This window comes from Malaya genurostris, chromosome 2 (genome assembly GCF_030247185.1).
Source record: "Malaya genurostris strain Urasoe2022 chromosome 2, Malgen_1.1, whole genome shotgun sequence".
Classification (NCBI taxonomy): domain Eukaryota; kingdom Metazoa; phylum Arthropoda; class Insecta; order Diptera; family Culicidae; genus Malaya; species Malaya genurostris.
The window spans coordinates 114,918,651-114,940,678 of NC_080571.1; the positions used below are offsets into that span (position 1 = coordinate 114,918,651).

General features: G+C 41.5%; 2 protein-coding genes across 6 annotated transcripts in view; one reads left to right on the forward strand and one right to left on the reverse strand.

Moving 5' to 3' along the window:
• Positions 1 to 22,028, forward strand: part of LOC131432502 (tetratricopeptide repeat protein 37) — an 87,905-nt gene that overhangs the window by 25,394 nt on the left and 40,483 nt on the right. The gene's annotated exons all lie outside the window — the stretch shown is intronic.
• LOC131432506 (uncharacterized) lies at positions 1,202 to 2,554 on the reverse strand. The gene is made up of 2 exons (XM_058598826.1): positions 1,349 to 2,554; positions 1,202 to 1,294 (listed from the first exon to the last, which is right to left on the reverse strand). Exon 1 carries the CDS (start codon positions 2,527 to 2,529, stop codon positions 1,570 to 1,572), a length of 960 nt encoding a protein of 319 aa, XP_058454809.1. The 5' UTR covers positions 2,530 to 2,554; the 3' UTR covers positions 1,202 to 1,294; positions 1,349 to 1,569.

The following is a 22,028-nucleotide window of genomic DNA, read 5'->3' on the forward strand; positions in this document are numbered from 1 at the left end:
TATAGTTATTCTTATGGCGTTTTTCATTGAAACCCACGGATATGCTACATTTGAAAATGTCGCGTTTACTTGTTTCGTTGCAATAGTCTGTCTTTCTATTGTCAATTGACAGCATAAGCAGCTAAGTTAATAATATTTGATTATTATTATTATTCGAATCCAGATATGTGTGGTGATTTTTAACGTGTTCACCTTCCATTTTTTTGCGATACAACTTTTCGGCTTGAAAATCGTTCCAAGAATGACTAGAGTAACCGCCAATCTCCTGCGCTTCGCTTCGTGTTTTTCTTCTTTTTTTTTCGGATCATTTTTGCTTCGTATTGGTTAATATAAACCATTCTCCCTTTCATTCAGTCACTTGCCCGAAGATGCTCTCTGCGTTCTCTCTCCCTCATATATTAATAAATTCGCTCGGTCCGTTTTCTTGAAACTTCCCCTTTCAATTTATCCCGTTCATTTTTTTCAGTGCTACCAGTTTCACATATCCCTTTCTTAAAATATCCCTTTTTATCGCTTTTGCTTCAAAGGCAAGTCACTAGCCCTTTTCCGTAGCAACATCGCAACAGATGTCAGTTACAAATAGAGAAGAAGAAGAAGTTTTTACTCCAGACTGACAAACTGTGTTCCATTTCGCGAGCTTTTGTTATACGTGAATTTATTTTCGATTTGTTTCAGATATAGTTAAGTATTTAGTAGAATTTTGATATATTTATTTTTATTTTATTTCTTATTTCCTACATTACCCTTCTTGTCTACTCTAGTGTTAAATCATGGTAAATAAAAATTTATTGAAAAACCGAATAGATGAAACGGTCATCAAATCTAGTTGGACGTCTGACGAGCTCTCGCCGACGAAGGCCTTTCGAACTGGATGTTTGCGGTATCAGATCCAAATCCACATCTTCATTTGAGCTCGAAAACGGTGGAAAATTAGTTGCTCTATCAGGATGTATACTTGGCGGAAAACCAGAATAATTCAACGATTCTTTTGACCCGACATCACTTTCTGTTGTCATAGGAACTCTTTTCACATCCTGTACATTACGTGTGTACTGAAGGCCGTTTGTACTCATCACCACGACTTTAGGACCTTCTTTTGCAACGACTCTATACTGCTCAGATGAATACACAGGATCTGTTTTGGACTTTTTTTGCTGAGCCAAAAACACGGTATCTCCAGTCTGTATATCAGATTCCTTCGCTCCTCTGGCTGCATCAGCATTTGTTGGGGTAGAGTGTTTTCGGCTTCTTTTAAGCAGAAATGCCACGAACGTTGCAGTTCAATCGCTAAAAGCTATATTTAATTACGTTAAATTCCATTCATTTCACAATATAATTTCTTACTTACATTGGTCTACCTTTACTCTTCCTTTCCTCCAACTTCTTTACTATAATTCTCTAATTTATTCTATTATTTAAACTCCTTGCTTTCAACCATTTAGTTTTTCTTCTTCCTCTCTTATTATGACATCTAGCATAGCTGGGCTTTTTCCATTGCGCCGTTTATTTACACCACCTCTGGGTTCGGTGCGATACGCCGCAACATGTTCCTCGACCCGTAAGGCTGGTCTAGGTTCCATCCAGACCGGCTTTACCGCCAGTGATATCCAACCGCGCCAATTTTGTCACCGGTCGATGTACCATTCCGTCTGCCGTTTGTACCACCGCATCGCGAACTCTTCCATCCCGGCCTTTATTAATCTTCGCTACACGACCTCTTACCCATCCACTACGGAATTTTTCGTTGACAATAAAGACCAAGTCCCCGACTTCGATCAGTTTTACGTCTTCAAACCATTTGGTTCGACGAGCGATTGTAGGTAGGTATTCTCGTATCCAACGCCTCCAGAATTGATCCACCATAGCTCGACACAGATTCCAGTCACTCCTGCAAACTTGCTTTGGCTCGATCTGAGTTTTCGGAGCTTGTACCACTCCGCTAGAGTTCAGAAAAAGAAAGTGGGTTGGAGTCAATGCCTCTTGTTGTTCGGTCTCTAAAGGGATATATGTCAATGGTCTGGAATTCACCAGGCTTTCCGCCTCCACTAATACCGTCATAAGCGTCTCTTCGTTAGGTGTTCTGTTACTGCCCATTGCAGCGAGTGCAGTTTTCACGGATCGCACCAGGCGCTCCCATGTTCCACCCATGTGAGGCGCTCCAGGTGGGTTGAATACCCACTTTGTATTTGCGTTCGTGAAGGTCTCCGCGAGTTGTCCGTCAATTAGGGTTATCTGTTGTTTTAGTTCGTTGCTCAGACCAACAAAGTTTGTACCTCTGTCGCTGCGGATTTCCACTGGAGCACCTCTACGTCCGATGAATCGTCTTACCGCCATCTTGCATGATTCCGTTGAAAGTGTGTGTGCGACCTCGAGGTGAACGGCTCGGGTGGTCATACAAGTGAATAATGCCACCCAACGTTTGGTAGTACTTCGATTTACACGTATAGAGATTGGTCCGAAATAGTCCACGCCCACATACGAAAAGGGTCGTACGAAAGCTTGTAGTCTAGAATCAGGCAACGGGGCCATCCGAGGCGTTTCTAGTGTAGGTTTTCTTATCTTACACATTATGCACTCTTTTGCCACTTTGCGCACGAGCGAACGTAGCTGTGGTATATGGAAACGCTGCCTCACCTCATTCACGACAGTTTCGCCATTAGCGTGTAGGTATCGTTGATGATACCATTCGACTATCATGTGCGTTACAGGATGCTCCTTAGGTAGTACGATAGGAAACTTAGTATCGAACGAGGCAACGGTTGCTGCAGAAATCCTGCTGTCCGAACGGATAACTCCAGCCTCATCCATGTACGGAGACAATTTCCGGATCTTGCTGGTTTTGTCTAATCGCACTTGATATCCCGGTTGTTTTTCCCGATCTAATGTCAGCGCAGAAACTTCATCAGGATACAGTTCAAGTTGTACCAAACGAAAGATAGCTCTCTCAGCTTTAACAAGCTCCTCCTGGGATAGCGGACCTATTAGTCGAGCCTCCCTTTTTACAGTTCGTCGCAGGTTTAGCAAGTAACGGTACACATAAGCTACTGATCGGCACAAGTGTGTCATGCTAGAGAACCGCTCCCATTGTAGAAGCTGAGGTATAATGGCATCCTGATGCACCAAGCACGATCTCAATTCCTCTTCCGTAGTTTCGTTAAACGTATGAACCCCTACGCTCCATTGTTCTTCGGGTAAATACAAATCGCCTGGGCCGCGAAACCACCGATTGTTAGAAGAAAAGCACGGTCCTTTTCCCCACTTAGTTGCATCATCCGCTACGTTCTTTTTCGTGGCAATCCACCGCCACTGATCCGCATTTGTCTTACACAGAATTTCACCTACTCGACATGCTACGAATTGGCGGTATCTCCGATGGTCCGAATTTATCCACGCCAGAACTGTTCTAGAGTCACTCCATAGTGTTGTTTTCTCGATGATCAGCGAATGCCCTACGAGTATTGTTTTCATCAGGCGTACTCCGATCACTGCAGCCATCAGCTCCAACCTCGGAATTGAAGTTGCTTTGAGTGGAGCAACCTTAGATTTACCTCCGACCAACGCTACACGAATTCCGTCTGGAAATATGGCTCTGAAGTATGCGACACATGCATATGCTTCTTCACTAGCGTCAACATAGATATGTAGCTGCAGCGACTGGATATCTTTTACCGAATGTCGAGGGAAGTAACACCGAGAGATCTTTATTTGTTCCAGATACCGAAACCTACTCGTCCAACGTTCCCAGTTCTCACGAAGCTTTTCAGGAATTGGTTGGTCCCATTCGGTCTTGGCCCTCCACAGATCTTGAATCAATATCTTTCCATGTATCCAGAAGAAACATAGCAAGCCGGCTGGGTCGAACGGACTCATAACTACGCGTAGTGCTTCACGTTTAGTCGGATGCTCCGTGTCCGTAGCAAGTGCCGTAGAAAAGGTGAAAATATCGTCCACCGGTCTCCAGTATATACCGAGAACGCGTTCAGCGCAGGAATTTTTGTCCAACTGAAGAAGCTTTTCATTAGCTGGATCGATCTCCCCGACCCGTGTCAGAACCTCGCTTGAGTTCGAAAGCCAGTTTCTTAGGAGAAACCCTCCAAGGGAATGAACATGTTTCACCTCTAGAGCTATTCTCACCGCCGCTTCCACGTCATCGGCGCTGTCTAGATAGTCATCCACGTAATGCCTTCGTTTTATAGCATCAGCAGCTGCCGGATATTTGAGCGCATGTTCGTCGGCGTTTAGATTTTTGACGAACTGTGCAGATGATGGTGAGCAGGTTGCTCCGAACGTAGCGACATCCATCAAATACACCTCAGGTGTTTGTGTTGCGTTTTCGCGCCATAGCAGTCGTTGTGCGTGCTTATCTTCACGTCGTATCTGAATTTGATGGAACATCTCTTTCAGATCGGCACAGATCGCAATTCGCTTCTCCCGAAATCCAAATATAACCGTCAGCAACGTCGTTAGAAGATCCGGGCCCTTAAGCAACATCGAGTTCAGTGAGATCCACCTTTGCAGCTGCATCACAGAAAATTCGTATCTTGGACGGCTTCTTGGGATTAACGACTACACCTAATGGTAGGTACCATGTACGCCGAGGGTCCGACTCTCTCAGTTCTGCCGGGTTTGCCTTGTGAATGTATCCTTTCTGCTCATACTCCTTTAGTTGCCTTCTCACACTCTCATTGATCACGGGGTCGTTCTGCATACGTCGCTCTAGACACTGTAGACGCCGTACTGCCATTGGATAACTATCCGGAAACTCAAAACTGCCGTACTTCCACAGAAGTCCTGTCTCAAACCGGTTATCGATTCGCTTGGTGGTTTCCTTCAGTATTTGATTCGCTCGCTGTACCTCAATGGATTCAGGTGGCGCTATTTCTACGATTCCCAAGCTTTCGACCGAGAAGAACTGCTCTACCAGCTTATGTAACGACTGGTAATCCTGTTGGCACTCACAGATGTGAAATATATTCGCCCGTTCCGCGGATCGATCCTGCCTGGACCCATACACAGTCCATCCCAACCTTGTCTTCGCTGCTATCGGCTCTCCTGGTCGGCCATCACGTAACTTGAGTGTTGACGTCACGTGAGCGTTGTCGTTTCCTATTAGGATTCGAGGAAGAGCGCTATCGTATTCTTCGATTGGCAGTCCTTTTAGGTAAGGAAACGTTTTTGCTAATTTTGCGTATCGAAGCGTTTGTCGTGGTAGATCTAATTTACTCACGGTACGTACATCCGACAAGGAATGTCTGACAGTCTCATTATTACCAGCGATCTCCAAAGTAACTCTTTGAGAATTAGCTTCCGACCTTTTCACGTTTGCTGTCCATTGCAAACATAGCGGCTGTGGATCTCCCACTACGCCCAACTGCTTCACTACATCTTCATCGATCAGTGTTCTCTCGGATCCGTCGTCCAAAAAAGCGTAAACCGACACAGCTCGCTTGTTTCCGTACAACGTTACGGGAATGATGCGAAACATCGTCGTCTTTCCATCAAAATGATGGTTGGTCACTGCCTTGGAACTGCTTGGCTTGACTTCCGATTCCTGCGTGCACTTGCTCTTCGCCATTTCGCTGGCCTTACAATTGCACTGTTTAGACTTTTTGCTTCCGATGTCCTGCTTAGAAACACTCGCTTCCAGCTGTGCGTGCAGCAACGGGTGATGCCGCCGCTGACATCCGTCGATATCGCACTGTCTACGACTTTTACAAGGGCGTCTTCCATGCGTCCCTAAACAGAGGCGACACAAGCCTAACTGCTGTATTATCTTCCAGCGTCCATCAACAGTTGTCTTATCGAATTCCGGACATTCCTTGACGCGATGATCCAGGTTCTTACAGATCAAACACACTGGTGTGTAAGAAGAGGACGAATTATCAGCCGTTGAATTTTTCTTTTCCGTCGCGGGCGCGTGTTCCGTCGCATGAGCACCACAAAAGTTATCCTTCCCACCTTTTTCCTTCGTCAGCCGTTGCTGTTGTTGCGTTCTTTGATCGTAACACATGGTTACGTCCGCGGCTGCCCGCACCAATGTCTGCATATACAGCGAAAATGTCCGAAGATTTACGTTTCCACAGCGTTGCTTGTATAATGACCAGTCCAGCTTCATTTGTGCCGGAAGTTTCTCTACCAACTCGAATAACAACATCGGATTGTTGAGATGTGCTTCATATCCTCCTGCCTCCAAATGATCACTAAGCTGCTGAACTGCAATACCGAATCCGATCAGAGAATCCAGTTTTTCCTGCTTTGGCGCAGGGGTTCCTCTAATCTTCTGCAACAGCGTATGAATCAGCAACTCCGGCCTACCGTATAGCATTTCTAGCGTATCTAGAACCTGCGGAACACCGGTCGGTAATAACAGACGACTTCTCACTGAATCAAGTGCGGATCCTCTCAGACATCGTTGTAATCTCGCCAAATTCTCTGCATCCGAAAAGCCACACGTACGTGTGGAATTTGTGTACGAACTAATGAACAGCGGCCAGTCTTCCGGGTTACCAGAAAAGATCGGTAACTCTTTAGCCATCACATGCCGTGCTGCCAGTTGCTGTGGTGTTGGTCCCCAATACGTCTGCTCGTCCTCTAATGAAGCTTGTTCGCCTCGTGGCTGGGAATCGTTGAACGAAGGTCGTTCTTGATATATCGATCTATGATGAGAGTTATGCAGGTCCGGATTTACAGACGGAAAAGATTCATCGGTGTTATGTGGCGAAAACACTGTCACTTGACCTGTTCCTTGGTCAACACGGCTGCGATTGACTCCGGATGTTTGCGAAACATTTGACTGAACAAAAGTACGGGTGTGTAATGTCAGAGACATAACTGGATGTCGTGAATACGAATAAAACTGACACACTTTCATTATACTTCCGAATTCGAACTGGTAGTTGATCGATTGTGTGAATTGTGCAACTTTCTCCTTTTTCACTACTAGAATTTTAAACGATGTACCTAGACTAAATTACAGATTAGTTACATTAAACATTCTGAAACGCAATTAAATGTAATGAAATAACTAGATAGTGTTCTTTATAATAAAAATTGGCCGTATAGAGAACAGTGAAGTAAAATTTCGCATAATTATTTAGGAGTATTATTATGGTTCTAAAGAGAACCGATTTGACGAATTCTGGAATTAGGAACTGGACCTGAGCTCAAGAACTAAATTCAGAACTTAGAACAAACTCAGAATTCAGTTGGATTTTAGTTCTAGAACTACAATTTTGAAACTGAAATCAGTTCCGAAATCTTTTTCCAGAATCCAGTTCAGCACACAGGCTCTGAATTCTAAACCCGGAACTAAGCTCTGAAACTTGAAGACGATTTTTCGCGTCGACCATCAAAATGGTACGTCGACCATCAGATAAGGTACAGTAAAGCAAAATTTTGCATAATTCTTTGAGAGTATTATTATGGTTCTAAAAAGAACCGAATAGAATTCTAGAATAAGGAACTGGACCTGAGTTCAAGAACTAAATTTAGAACCATGAAGTTCTGCTTTCATTGACGACTGCTCCACCTGACGATTGAAGTCCAAATGAGAGCATGACCTGAGCGTTTGAGGTTTGGCACCACGCAAAAGGTCTGCTTTCATTGCCGACTGCTCCACCTGACGACTGAAGTCCAAATGAAAGATGCGACCTGAGCGTTTGAGTTTTAATGTGGAACACATTTTTGTTTTCTATATAGAGGTGCAAATTAAAAACTCAAGAAAAATATACGTAGAAATGTGGTCAGGTTTTGAACAATTACAACTCAGTCAATTTTGTATCAATTATTAATATTATGTCATCATTTGATTGGAAATATTTCAACGTATTGATTTGAATGTTCATAGCCATGTATTTTTAATTTTATATCATTGAAATGTTGATTAATAGCTAGCAGTGTCCTATTTTGTCTGCAAAAAATCTCCGGCATACCGGATTTCCCTGCCATAGTCGACGGTTTTGAAGGAGTAAGCGATATATCAAAGGGAAAGCATCGTTCTGATTGGTCAATCGATGCAAAAGCGAAGCTGTTGGAAGCACGCGAATCTATAAATATAAGCAAAATTATAGCTAACGTTTCAGTCCTGCATGAAGCATGCTAGAGCTAGGTTGCTGCTAGACAGTAAGACAGAAAGTGCCATAAAACGATTTGAAGCTTTAATTGGTATGCTGTGATCTTGTGTCATGCAAGATTGGATGAAATCCCATGTTTTGTCGTTTCGCCTGAGAAATTAACAACTACCACAGGGTAAATTTTGAGTGCATAAGATAAATTTCTAATTTATATAAGATGAACTCGATTGGTAATGAGAAATAAAATATCGCTTCAACCGAAATGGCAGAATGGTAGTAACGGTACAGAAACGCTATAAATATAGCTACTTGCATACAAAACTTGAACACAAGCTTGGCGAAGAGAAGCTTAAATATCGATATCCGTATCGCAAGGGTATACAAACATATAATTGCATACATTTGGGCTATTGATGTAATTTCGTTGGCTACAAAACAAATACAAATCGCGACAAATTCGGTTTTCGGTGTTGGTTCCTAATAAAGATCAACCCAAGCAGATTATCGTTCATTTGCGGATTCAAAAGTGGGACGATTAATTGAAAATGTCGATCATTAGAAATTTTGGTTGCCTTGTTCCACATCAATGGCTCGAACAACCCCATGGGGCTGATCCTTGTAGTTTTTTAACCACGCAGAAGGTGCACTCTCCGAAGCTGCTGGTCCCACGACTACTGCTTGTTCCAACGCACAAGAAAAAATGATTGAATTTCAACCACGGTTCCCCTTTTATAAGCAGTCAGTTGAAGATATGTGCCTGACTACCTCAAAATCGTCGTCCTTGCGCGAAAAAGCCAAGCAAAAGTAAAGAGTTTTCCGTGTTGTTTACAAAATTTGAGAAAACTTAATATTTGAGTTGTTTGTGGTTATCTCACACTGTTCAAAATATTATCCTAAATTCCTGATCATGTTTTTGATGAAATGGTGAAAGAATTATGTTGCTGCCTTTAATATAAGTCGAGATATTCAGGATTAAGTTCTGCCCATTCTTCCATATGGCTAATTTTGAAAAGGCACCCCATAGTAAAGTAAGTCGTATTCACGACAAAAAAGGGATTTCTAACACGCGAATCAACAATCGAGTTGCCTGCAGGAGGCTGACGGAAATTGGAAAATGTACGGAAATTACCCCACTGTTGGGGCACTAATCTCGGGATAACAGTGCTAGGTCCCGGAAGTGTTGCGGGAATCGTGGGAACAGTCGTCTTGTTCTTATCAGATTCGATTACAATATTGCTTTCTACTCTACCGACGATCTCTCCTAGCGTTGGTTTTAAAGCTTGCTGCCCTATCGAGATATCTGCTAACGCTTGCTCTAGAATACCTTTAATTCTGCTAGCTGGTTGTTGTATGCCATCCTGCCTAGCATGTGTCCTAGTCGATGTCGTTGCTTCTTCGTTATTCGGGACAGTAGCCGAAACCGTTTTCGTCGGAGCCACCATCGTTGAGTTACCTGCTTTCCATTGTTGCACCTTACTGATAGAACTCTGAACTGAAGTAACGCTTCGGTTGTCTTCATCGTCCTCACCTTCCAGATCAATAACCTCTCGCAGACGAAATGACTCGTCAATCGCCTCCTGCTCTAGCTGTAGTTTACGCTGCTCAAACTCCGCTTCCTTTTGCTGCTTCTCTTGTTCCATTTTCCGCTCATACTCTCGGCGTTCAAGTTCTATACGCTTAATCTTCAACGCATTTTGAGCCTCCAGCCGTTCGAGTTGCAAACGAGCTTTCCTTGCTCTTGCACTATTTGTTGATGACGTAGAACCCGCTTCGCTGGTGGCCTTACTGCCTGAAACGCCATCGGTTGGAATTTCTGTCGATGGTCTCTGGCAATTTGGGCATGTAAATGGCCTGTCTGGATCAGCGATGCTTTCGTTCACACCCACGCAGGTATAATGCCACCACGAACTACAATGACAGCAGCTTACCATCTGGTCCGTATCAGGTTCGTTGCAAATCTTGCAATGCACGTCCGTGCTATAGTTTTCTTCCGCACTGGTCGGCATAATTTGTATTATGTTGACCGCAATCTTCTAGAATGTTGGGGTAGAGTGTTTTCGGCTTCTTTTAAGCAGAAATGCCACGAACGTTGCAGTTCAATCGTTAAAAGATTGGTCTACCTTTACTCTTCCTTTCCTCCAACTTCTTTCTATAATTCTCTAATTTATTCTATTATTTAAACTCCTTGCTTTCAACCATTTAGTTTTTCTTCTTCCTCTCTTATTATGACATCTAGCATAGCTGGGCTTTTTCCATTGCGCCGTTTATTTTCACCACCTCTGGGTTCGGTGCGATACGCCGCAACAGCATTATTTTTATCAACCAGTTTCGTCTCAGCATCTCGTTCTCGAATGGCAGTATCATCAATTTTCTTTGAATTGTTCCACAAGCATGGAAAATTCCCTCGGAATTTCCAGCCCACCATTAACTCGAATGGGGTTACCGACAGTCTCGAATGTGGAACTAGGGTATTATGATTGTGTGTATAAATTTGAAGGGCTTGTCTCCAATTCGTTCCGTCTATTTTGGATGCTGTAAGGGCTTTTAGAATGCCCTGGTTCTGTCTCTCCACTGCTCCATTCGATTGAGGGCTGAGTGGAATGGATTTGCGCACTCTGATGCCCTTTTCCTCCCAGCATTTTATGAACGCTGAACTCTGAAAGGGTGGACCATTGTCACTTTGTATTATCAAAGGACTACCCCAGGTTTTAAAAATGTCGCAAAGCGCTGAATTGGTACTACTGGCATCTATATGTTTCATCTCGACTACCGATAGATACCGGGAGAAGGTGTCAACAACTACTAAGAACTCTCCGGAACCGAATCCTGGTGCAAAGAGGAAATCGATTTGCAATATTTGCCAAGGTCCTTCTGGCAATTGTCTACTGCTCAAAGGTTGAGGAGGATTCTTTCTAGAAAGTCTTATGCACGTTTCACACCTTTTGACAAATTTTTCCACATCCGCTGACATTCCGGGCCACCAGAAAAATTCTCTCATGATCCGTTTCATTGCTACTTCGCCCACATGACCACCGTGTGCCGTATTCATAGCTCGCTGGTGAAGCGATTTAGGTAAAATAACACGATTGTCTTTAAATATGAGGGAACCGAGAAACCTAAGGAACTTTTTCTGAACTTCGAATCTTCTAAGCTGTGAAGTCCATTGGTCTGACTGAATAGCACTTCGTACTAACTGCAGTTCCTCATCCCTTTCTGAACTGGCTTCAATTTCATCCCAAGTCAGTTCCATATTACCTGTATCGAGTGCATATAGAAAATTTCCGCCAGAATCTTCTTCAAATGGAACAGCTTCCTGGGACTTGCGGATTAGTCTAGAGAGAGCATCGGCTACATTCGATTCTCCAGGAACTCTCTTTATTTCAAAATCAAACGCCTGTAGACGTAAAGCCAAGGCATCAGCCCGAGACAAAGCTCTTCTACCTACGCGAAAACTACTTCCAAAAATAAATTCGTTTGCTTCCGCATCGGTTCTAATGATGAAATGTCTACAAAGTAGGTACGACGCAAATCGTTCAACTCCCCATACGACGGCCAGCGCTTCTCGATGTGCCTGAGGGTATCTTTGCTCTGTAGCAGTCAATGATTTGGAAGCGCACGCAATTACTCTTGGAATGCCAGAACTGTTAAATTGCACCAGCACTGCCCCTAATCCAATGGGTGATGCGTCTACGTACAGCTCAATAACATCGGTTTGGCTGTAATACCCCAACTTCTTTATAGCTTTTAATGCATCATTTTGTAAGAACTGGAATTCTTCTTCGAGATTTGTCCAATAGAACGTCTTAGCGTTGCATAACGTACGAAGGTTTATAGTTTTGTCGGCTCTGTTCAAAATAAATCTGTCGGTAAAGGTCACTAAACCTAAGAAACTTTTGACCTCTGCGCAGCTTTCTGGTTTTCTGAAATTCCGAATAGCTTTAATTTTTTCTTCGTCGATTTGCCATCCATCGGGAGTGAGAACAAAACCTATGAATCGGACCGATTGGCTTGCAAATACACATTTTTCCTCATTCAATCTTACGTTATGGTTCTTCAGTTTTGCCAACACCGCTGCTAAGTTAGAATCGTGTTCTTCTCTGGTTCTGCCGTGGACCAGTATGTCGTCCAGGTAATTGCTAACACCCTTATTTATTTATTTATTATTAAATTTATTCATCTGACAATAAAATGGTCTTAATGAATTGGTTTAGTCAAGTCATAAAATTGTAGATCGCTGTACTTTCTGCACGAATTTGTGTGATGGTTCATCAAATTCAAAAAGGTGTTCAACGGTGCCAAATGTCCTCAAGCATGATGTTATCGGTTCGTAATACCCGAACGTCGTTCGATGAAATCTCGGCTGAAATAAACTGGAAGAGCGCAGTGAGCGTTGTGAAGCACGAAAATCGAGTTGAGACAAAATCTTCGGTGAGTCGATATCCCCGTTGATCAGTTTTGCCACGAAAGTAGTTTGCTGAATTTTCCTGCGTCGTTCCAATGAGTCGAGTCCGATCAGTCGACAGCGATCGTGGTATGGTTCTGCCAAGGGAAGGTTTCTTAGAGCGGGTTCTGCCAGGGAAGGTTTCTTAGAGCAAGACGAACAAATCGTTTCTGAACGCGCTCAATCCGTAAGTTCCATGTAAGTTGATAAGGACTCCAAATTACGCTAGCATTTTCCAGTATTGGACGAACCAAAGAGCAATATAACGCCTTCAAACAATACGGATCTTTGAAGTCCCGCCCGATCTTTGCAATAAAACCTAGTTGCCTGGTCGCTTTTGAAATTACAGATGAACGATGCAGATTGAATGTAAGTTTGGCATCTAACAAAACACCAAGGTCATTAACATGGTCAACTCTCTGGAGCGTTTGTCCATCAATTGCATAGTCGAATCGAATTGGGTTCAGTATTCGGTGAAACGTTATGACCTGGCATTTTGAAATGCTGACAATCAACCAGTTTCTACGACACCAGGCGACAAATGTATCTAGAAGTTTTTGAAGCCGGATGCAGTCGTCAATAGAGCGAACTTCAAGATATAATTTCAAATCATCGGCATATACTAATCTGCAGCCAACTCCGAGCACCGAAACAGCATCGTTGAAGAACAGCAAAAACAAAAGTGGACCCATATTGCTGCCTTGAGGAACTCCTGATAAATTTGAGAACGAAGATGATACACAAGAGCCGAGCTTAATTCTCAGGACTCTACCACATAAGTAAGAGCGTAGCCAGTCAGTAAACTTTTGTGTGGCGCCCAGCCGCAACATCTTGCACAAGAGTATTCGGTGGTCAATTCGGTCGAAAGCTGCTTTCAGATCAGTGTATACTGCATCAATTTGTACTTTATTCTCCAAACTCGAAAAACAACTGGAAGTGAAATCTAAGAGATTCGTGCTGACTGAACGACCTGGCATAAATCCATGCTGATCAGTAGAGATGTAATTTTTAGTACGAAAAAGTACCTCAGTGCTCACAATTATTTCGAACAGTTTAGATGCAGCTGATAAATTGGTTATGCCTCGATAATTTCTAACATTTGTACGATCACCGCTCTTGTATACAGGAAACATGAAAGACTGCTTCCAAGTCATCGGAAAAATACCTTGCTCAAATGATTTGTTAAATATAGTGCACAAAGGATCGGCTAAAGCAGAAGCGCAATGACTGTACACCGCTGCAGGTATGCCATCTGGTCCGGCAGAGAACGATCGTTTCAACTTCTTCGCTGCGGCAACAATCATATCGGGAGTAACCAAAAATGTGTCAATGTGCACTAAATTCTCAGGAACATCCACCGCGGCGGTCTCCGCATCGATACCGGAGGCTGTTTTTTCTGCAAACACCGAAGCAAAGAACTTTGCAAACAGATCACATGACTCCAAGGATGACCTGGATTCAACACCATCGAGACAAACTTTTGAAGGAATTGATGAGCATTTACGTTTCGAGTTTACAAAAGTCCAGAAATGTTTGGGATTCCGACGAAGATCAGTTTGAACCCGCATAACGTAGGATTTGTACAACCCCGCGTTTAATTTGCGATAGTTATCACTGGAACTTTTGAACATTCGTTTTATTTCAGAGCTCTTCCGGCGACGATGTTTGCGCTGCCAAGCATTTCGAATTCTTTTCAATTTACGAAACAAAGCTGTGCTCCAAGGAGGACTTATTGGCCGTTTTACAAAAGGCAAATTTGAACTTAACCACTGAGTTATTTTGTTACAGAAAAAATATGCCATTTCATTTGCGTTGTCGATATCTTGCAAAGCACTCCAGTTAACGTTTTGCAAGAATTCAAGTAAAGCACCAAAATCAATTTTTCTATAATTTAATGGCCTTGATTCATTCGTGAAGTCCATGTTCTGGAAATTGTTTTCGCAGTCAGCAGCCAACGAGATAACTAAAGGCGGATGATGCGGGTCGACAGGTAGCAGTGGAGTAACACTACAATCAACTATTAATTGATGCTCCGAAGAACAAAAGACCAAATCGAGCAATCGCCCAAGATGATTTCTGCACTGGTTTGCTTGATGTAGATTTAAAAAATCCATACCGTCGATCAGCGCTGTACCAGCAGCGGATGGCAACAAAGAACAAGCGGGTTGTGTTTCTTCATGCCGTTGATTCCACACAATGCGGGGCTGGTTGAAATCACCACACACCAGAACAATATCATTCACAGAACCTTTACTGCACAGTTCCGAAACAGTTGAAATGTGCGCATCGATCACATCAACGTTTTGGCTTTTATCAGGGGGAATGTACACACCGCATAACAGTAACTTTCTACCCCGCACTGTAGCACTTGCACACACTTGTCACAATCACCTAGTACTTTCCTTTGAAGGATTTCCTGAAACAGGTCTGGGGCGTTACACAAACCGAAAGGCAAACGCACGCAGCGGAACATCCCAAACTCTGTGAAAAAGTTCGTCAGATGTCGCGATTCTTTGTCCAGTACGACATGAAAAAAAGCATTAGCCAGATCTATGGTTGAAAACCAGGTGGCTCCGTTAAGGTCTGCTACTGTTTTCTCCAACGTTGGCATGCTAAAGGGAGTACGGTGTATGTATTTGTTGGGTCCTCTTAAATCGATTACGAGCCTGAAGTCATGTTTACCCTTCGGTACAACCAGCATGGATGAACAAAATGAGGTATCCATACTATCTGAAACTTTTTCTATTATGTCAGCTGACACCAACTTCCGGAGGCGTTCCTCGACTATTGGCTTAACAGCTTAAGGCGGTATCGATTTGTTGTACTCTATTTTAACGGGTGGCGTATTGAACTTCGGAAAGATTTCGTTCATGTTAATAGATGCTATTTCACCGGTCAGAAAAGATATTGTACCGGTAGGATCCAAAGATACTGGTACCAAATACAAATAATAATACCCCTAAGTCCCATACAAACGAACCGCCAATGTTTGGTTCACAGCCTGAACAAGTAAGCCTAGCAAATTATTCCCTTTCGTTGCGATAGTTTGAAAATGTGGAAGGAGATCGTTTCTGGCAACGCTTTATGCTAGTTGCTACGGCGCAAAACAAGTTTGTTTGTTTATGTTTTCCGTTGTTGTATTGCAACAAATTCAAAGATACACTCCAGCTAATCGATGAATGAAGAATTGCGATATTTTTTGGCAGTGATGGGACTTTATTTCATAGACGGGCCTTGGTGTGGAACATGGGTACGATTCGTATACGTAACACGGAAACAGCGATTAGCGATCTACACGATAAAATAAAAGTTAGAAGAGAAACAAATGCAAGCAGTGTATGCGTTTTCCCAATAGTCACTCATATATGCGTGACCCAGACAAATTGATTATAGCCCGAACGGTGGCAGACACAACAGTTTTTCTTTCATGATGGATAAACTTATTAATTGAATTATTTTCTATTAGTATTATGACGTAAAGGTTCCCCGCATTTAGCAGATGTTGGAAAAATTCCTACTCCTCTGACGGGCGTGATTTGCAATGTGAAGAACGGATGGCTACCATAACGATTCGGTGAACAGTGCCGAGACATTCTAACATATAATACTGAGCAATTTCCGAAAAGCCAAGGAGCAAATTTCTGAAAAGCCAAGGAGGACAAAAAACAAAATCCGATATGGAATAACCATATCTCATACACAACAACATAGTTCAAGTTTATTTTTCACTACAATAAACAGTAACTATGGTGAACTTGTTCTTACCCTTCAGTGTTGCTAGTTTTATAGAAAACTCGTTAAAGTACATTGTCACTCTGACAGTGTATCATGACAGTGTACCGCACGATGCAAAATGTGTCCTTGAAAATTTGTCGAAGTACTCCGTATTATAATTTGTATTTGCTGGTACTTTGATACCAAGCATTAATACACTGTATCTTGTCGCAGTTGCCCAACTCAGAAGCGAACGGAGCTCACTGACAACATAAAATTTTTCTAAGTATATCGGTCTATCGTCCGATATAAACATCTTGGCTTCAAATGTGGCTATTACAACGATCTCTCCTGATGTAGCATATGCTTTTAGAGATCTATCAGTTTTGTCCTGAATATTGAAGACCTCGCTACGATACTTCGGATTGGCTAGCAGAATACGAAACTGTGTGTCTGTAAATGTGTTGACCTGTGCACCTGAGTCGATAACGAAACGACAAGGCATACCAGCCACTGTCGTTGAAATAATTCCTTCGTCGTATATCGATGATGCCGACCCGATTGGATCCGACAAATTTGCAATTCGAAGTGGATGTGAAATCTGTTAAATTTAAAAGGACTTCTGTATAAATTGAATTTAACATATTATATTTCAGATAAAGACAAGTTTTTTTTTATTTATTTTGAAGATCGATTTAATAAAACGACAAAACAATGAAAATTTCATATGAGAAGAAAATCTGGTTCATATATATTTTTAATTTTCCGGGTCGACACTTACTTTTTCCGTAGAGCTTTGGTCCGGCTCGTGCCTCTCGATTGCTGCAACATCTCCTGAAACAGCATTCGAACAAAAATCTCTCTTTTCCATTGCCCTCTTGTCTTCAGTATTAACACTAAACTTGCAAGCGATTTGGATGTGGCCTAGTCGTCCGCATTTTCTGCACTCTTTATTAATAGCGTGACAATCCGCTGGCACGTGGTACGCACTGGTGCATCTCCAACATCTTGTACTCTGTGCGAAACTTTGATTATCAGAGACACTGTATGGCTTTTTACCAGTGTTAGAAAAAAATCTGCTGCCAGGACGATTGAATTGATGTGACGGATAACCTCGCGTATTGCCACGTTGGTAAAAAGCCCCACTGAAATTTGGGCGCCTGTAATTCCGGGATTCTTTGGCCAGTGGATAGCTTGCACTAACGGGAGCGACACATGCTTCATCGTTTGCCTTATGTTTCATTTCAAAAAATTGCTCATTGAGCCGGATGCATTCGATTTCCCGAACTCTATCTATGAGGTCTGTGAATGATCCTTTGCGACTCAATATCTTAAGAGCCGCCGTTCTAACCTCCTTGTGTCTTGCGTGATCATCTACTGTTCCCATAATCTGTTCGACCTCTTTTTCCTCACTGTACTCACACAATCTAGCAGTAGCCCCGACTCGAGTTATGTATGTCAAATCCTGTTCTCCTAATTTCTGAACCATTAATGCCAGTTTTCGGCGCTGTAACATTACGTCTGAGCCAGAGCCGAAATATGTCTTAAGTCGGTACATGGCATTTGAGAACTGATGCATTTCTGCATCCGGAGCTAGATCATCCGATTTCGTGTTCTCAAATATCTCCAATAAACGCGATCCTGCCTTAACCTTGAAGATAGTATACTTGGTGGACTCTTCGGTGATACCAGCCAAATGTAAAGAGTCCACCAATAGATCTTTCCACTGTTCAAAATCTTGTCTGTGAATTTCTGGGTCATCTCCGTGTGGCTTGCATTCTGGAATCGTGATCGAATTTATCGACAGCTGATTAATAGACGACATGAACCTTGATTCCTCCAAGGAAGAAGATTTTCCATGCTGAGTGCTAGAGGGCCGAAAACCGTCACTGAACAAACTAATACTTTGCCGGTCATTCTCATTAGTTGTTTCTGATGGCGGTGTTTGGACAGAGTGTTCCTGTGTCGCCTTCTCCAACAAAAATCTCTCCAACTTCTCCCGTAGCATAGCCGAGTTAGCTCGTTCTGTCTCCAGCTCATTTCTTAGCGATGTTACTTGCTGTGTTAGAGAATTCGAAGTGTTGTCACACTTTTCAAAATGGCCGTCATGTTTTATGAAACGATTTCAATATATCGGCCAATTTCAACGAACTTCGTCATTCTACTTGAAATTCATTTTTTTAAAACTATTTTCACCATCAAATTGCAACTGTTAATCAAAACAACAAAATGTAATACTTACAATGCGGGAGCATTAACTGCGCCATTGTGGTGATTTTTAACGTGTTCACCTTCCATTTTTTTGCGATACAACTTTTCGGCTTGAAAATCGTTCCAAGAATGACTAGAGTAACCGCCAATCTCCTGCGCTTCGCTTCGTGTTTTTCTTCTTTTTTTTCGGATCATTTTTGCTTCGTATTGGTTAATATAAACCATTCTCCCTTTCATTCAGTCACTTGCCCGAAGATGCTCTCTGCGTTCTCTCTCCCTCATATATTAATAAATTCGCTCTGTCCGTTTTCTTGAAACTTCCCCTCTCAATTTACCCCGTTCATTTTTTTCAGTGCTACCAGTTTCACATATCCCTTTCTTAAAATATCCCTTTTTATCGCTTTTGCTTCAAAGGCAAGTCACTAGCCCTTTTCCGTAGCAACATCGCAACAGATGTCAGTTACAAATAGAGAAGAAGAAGAAGTTTTTACTCCAGACTGACAAACTGTGTTCCATTTCGCGAGCTTTTGTTATACGTGAATTTATTTTCGATTTGTTTCAGATATAGTCAAGTATTTAGTAGAATTTTGATATATTTATTTTTATTTTATTTCTTATTTCCTACAGGTGTATATACAGTTACTCAAAAAAATTGATCGTACACACGTACTGCTACATTTTATTGCAGTTTCTTACTGTTGCTAGCTAGTTTTTAATTTATATTGAAGTGAAAATTGTTTTGAAACATAATTGAACGAAAACTTGGATTAAAATTATTTTGTTGTTAGAAATAATTGATTTATAAGGAAATGTATGCCTTTTTTAATCTCACAAAATTGATCGTACACAAATATCGACACAATTTAATATGAACTCGTTTTATGTGTAAGCTGTCAGTGTTAGAGTATACAACAATAATAGTTCGTTTTAGCTTTGGTTTGAGAGTTATAAATTGAAAAACAGAGTAAACCATTATTTTTTTGTAATGGAAGGCAAAAGAAAGCATTTGTACAAGAAAATTGATCATTTCCTTGCGCTGTTAAGGAAAATCCTTACGCGAAATAGGAGAAATCGTGGGACGATCACATTACACCGTACAGAATATCGTTGACAACTGGTAATACGGAACTCTGAAGAACAAGGCAGAAAGGGGAAGAAAACGGATCCTATCGGAAGTTGACGAACGGCTTATAGTTCGCAAAGTACGAAATAACCCGAAAATAAGTGAACCGAAATTGACAGCGGAAGTGTCTCAAGATATCAACCGACCTGTTTCAACTGAAGCTGTTCGCCTCCGGAAATCTAATCTGTATGGTCATGTTGCCCGTGAAAAAACCATTCATATCAGCAGTAAATCAGAAGTAGCGGCTAGAGTTCGCTAAACCCCACGTAAACAAACCGCTGGAGTTTTGAAATCAGGTAATATTCACTGATGACACAAAAATAAATTGCTTTGGATCTGATGGCAGACACATTGTTGGGAGAGAGCCGAATACAGAGCTCAAATATAGAAATTTGAGATCAACAGTGAAACATGGTGGTGGCTGTGTTATGTTGTAGGGTTGTATGGCAGCTTTCAGGCACAGGAACACTGGAGTTTATCGACCGGAATATGGATATTGTTTCCAATAGAACAATGATTCAAAACACACCACTAATTTTGTTCGGGAATGGCTGTTATATAACGTTCCTAAGCAATTAAAAACACCAACACAATCACCAGACATGAATCCCATCAAAAACCCATGCAGATTTTCATAATGAATGTACGATCAATTTTGTTAGATAGAACTAAGGCGTTTTTTGTTGCAATCGAACCACCAAATGGGAAGAATCTTAATATTTAAATAAAATGTATATTAATCTAATTCATGAAATATAAAACATTGAAATTACATATATTTGTTCCTTTAAATTTACTAATTGAAAAGCAAAATGTGAAAATGTGATATTTTTTCGTGTGTACGATCAATTTTGTGAGTAACTGTAATTATAGACTCTGTTTAGTGCGAAAGTTCGTAATGTGCAGAACGGTGTGGTATTTTCTCATGCATGACGCAAATCCTCCCTATACCGACCGAAGCAGAACTGCTACTGAATAGATGCGAGATGTGAAGCAACGATCAAAACCGTCGGCCGTGCTACATAAATCAAGAGGATTATTATGGCATTCTGTGATTGGCTTTTTGAATAGTGTACTATTGATATACTAAAACGACGTTGTCATATGTGTTTAAGTCAAATGTTTCCGAATCGATTCATTGTTTAATATTAATTAATCAACAAATTATTAGTTTCGAATTGTTTAATTGACACCCGGTCCCGTATAGTGAAGGGTAATGCCAAAAACATAAAAATTCTGAGTAAAATTACAAAAACTGAATTTATTAGAACACTTGGGCTGAAAAGTCCCGAGCCTAATACATAGATGTCGCTGTTTTATTGCAGTCACCGTTTTCAGTTAATACTAACCTTTAAAAGACAACCACGCCGATTCTGTATTTCGTTCGAATCGGATTGTTTCGATAAATATGATAAAAAAAATCAGTATTTTTGAGAATTTTATTCAGAATTATAGGGCAACAAAATAAATTCAAATGTTTTGCATAGTAAAAAGCATCATTCGAATAACATTTTGTAATTTTTTCGTGGAAAAATATTGAGAAATAGGTCAGTGAAGAGGTATTTTTGAGAACGCTTCTTAAAAATAATGATTTGCGGTGTCCGCTGTATCTCGGCGTAGACTAATCAGAAGTGAACAAATCAAAGCAATATAGAAAGAGTAGAAGTTTTTCAAGACCCCAACGTTTCTGATTGATTTTTTTTCGAATTTTTGGTGGTTGTTCAAAGTGAAAACTACGATTTTTCACGAAAAAATCCTCCATTTGGTAGCTGTAAAACCTCCCCAAAGTAACAAACAACGAAAAGGAAAACGTTGGGGTCTGGTTTTATATATGTAGAAAGTGTGTGCAAAATTAAAAAAAAGTACGGGTGTGTAATGTCAGAGACATAACTGGATGTCGTGAATACGAATATGACACGCTTTATTTATACTTCCGAATTCGAATTGGTAGTTGATCGATTGTTTGAATTGTGCAACTTCCCCCTCTTTCATTAGTAGAATTTTAAACGATGCGCCTAGACTAGATTACAGATTAGTTACATTAATCATTCTGAAACGCAATTAAATATTATGAAATAAGCAGTATAGTTCTTTATAATAAAATAATGGTGGCTCTGAAAAGAACCTTTTATGAAAGCGTTCGTGATGGAGAGTGACGAGTTGAGTTCGAATTCCGATGGATACCGTTGACTTTCGATGGATACCGCTGACTTCCTTCATCTGTTTCCAGGCTGACCAGGCTGTTGTCCGTGGGTGCGATACTGATATGGTTTGTGTAGGTATAGCGTTCACAATCGATTACAATCTTTCAGTAAAGGAAACTTCAAGTTGCTGGATTGATCAATGATACAATAGGCCTGTGATATGAAAAGTATGAAATATATCTACGGCTTTCTACATTGATGTTCCTAGCAAAAACAAGATCGATACATGTGCCTCCAATCGTAGTAGCTTGTGAAGGATCAGA

Bases quoted from the DNA above. Each gene is read 5' to 3' on its own strand.
- LOC131432506 (XM_058598826.1), bottom strand. From the start codon at position 2,529: ATGGCCCCGTTGCCTGATTCTAGACTACAAGCTTTCGTACGACCCTTT.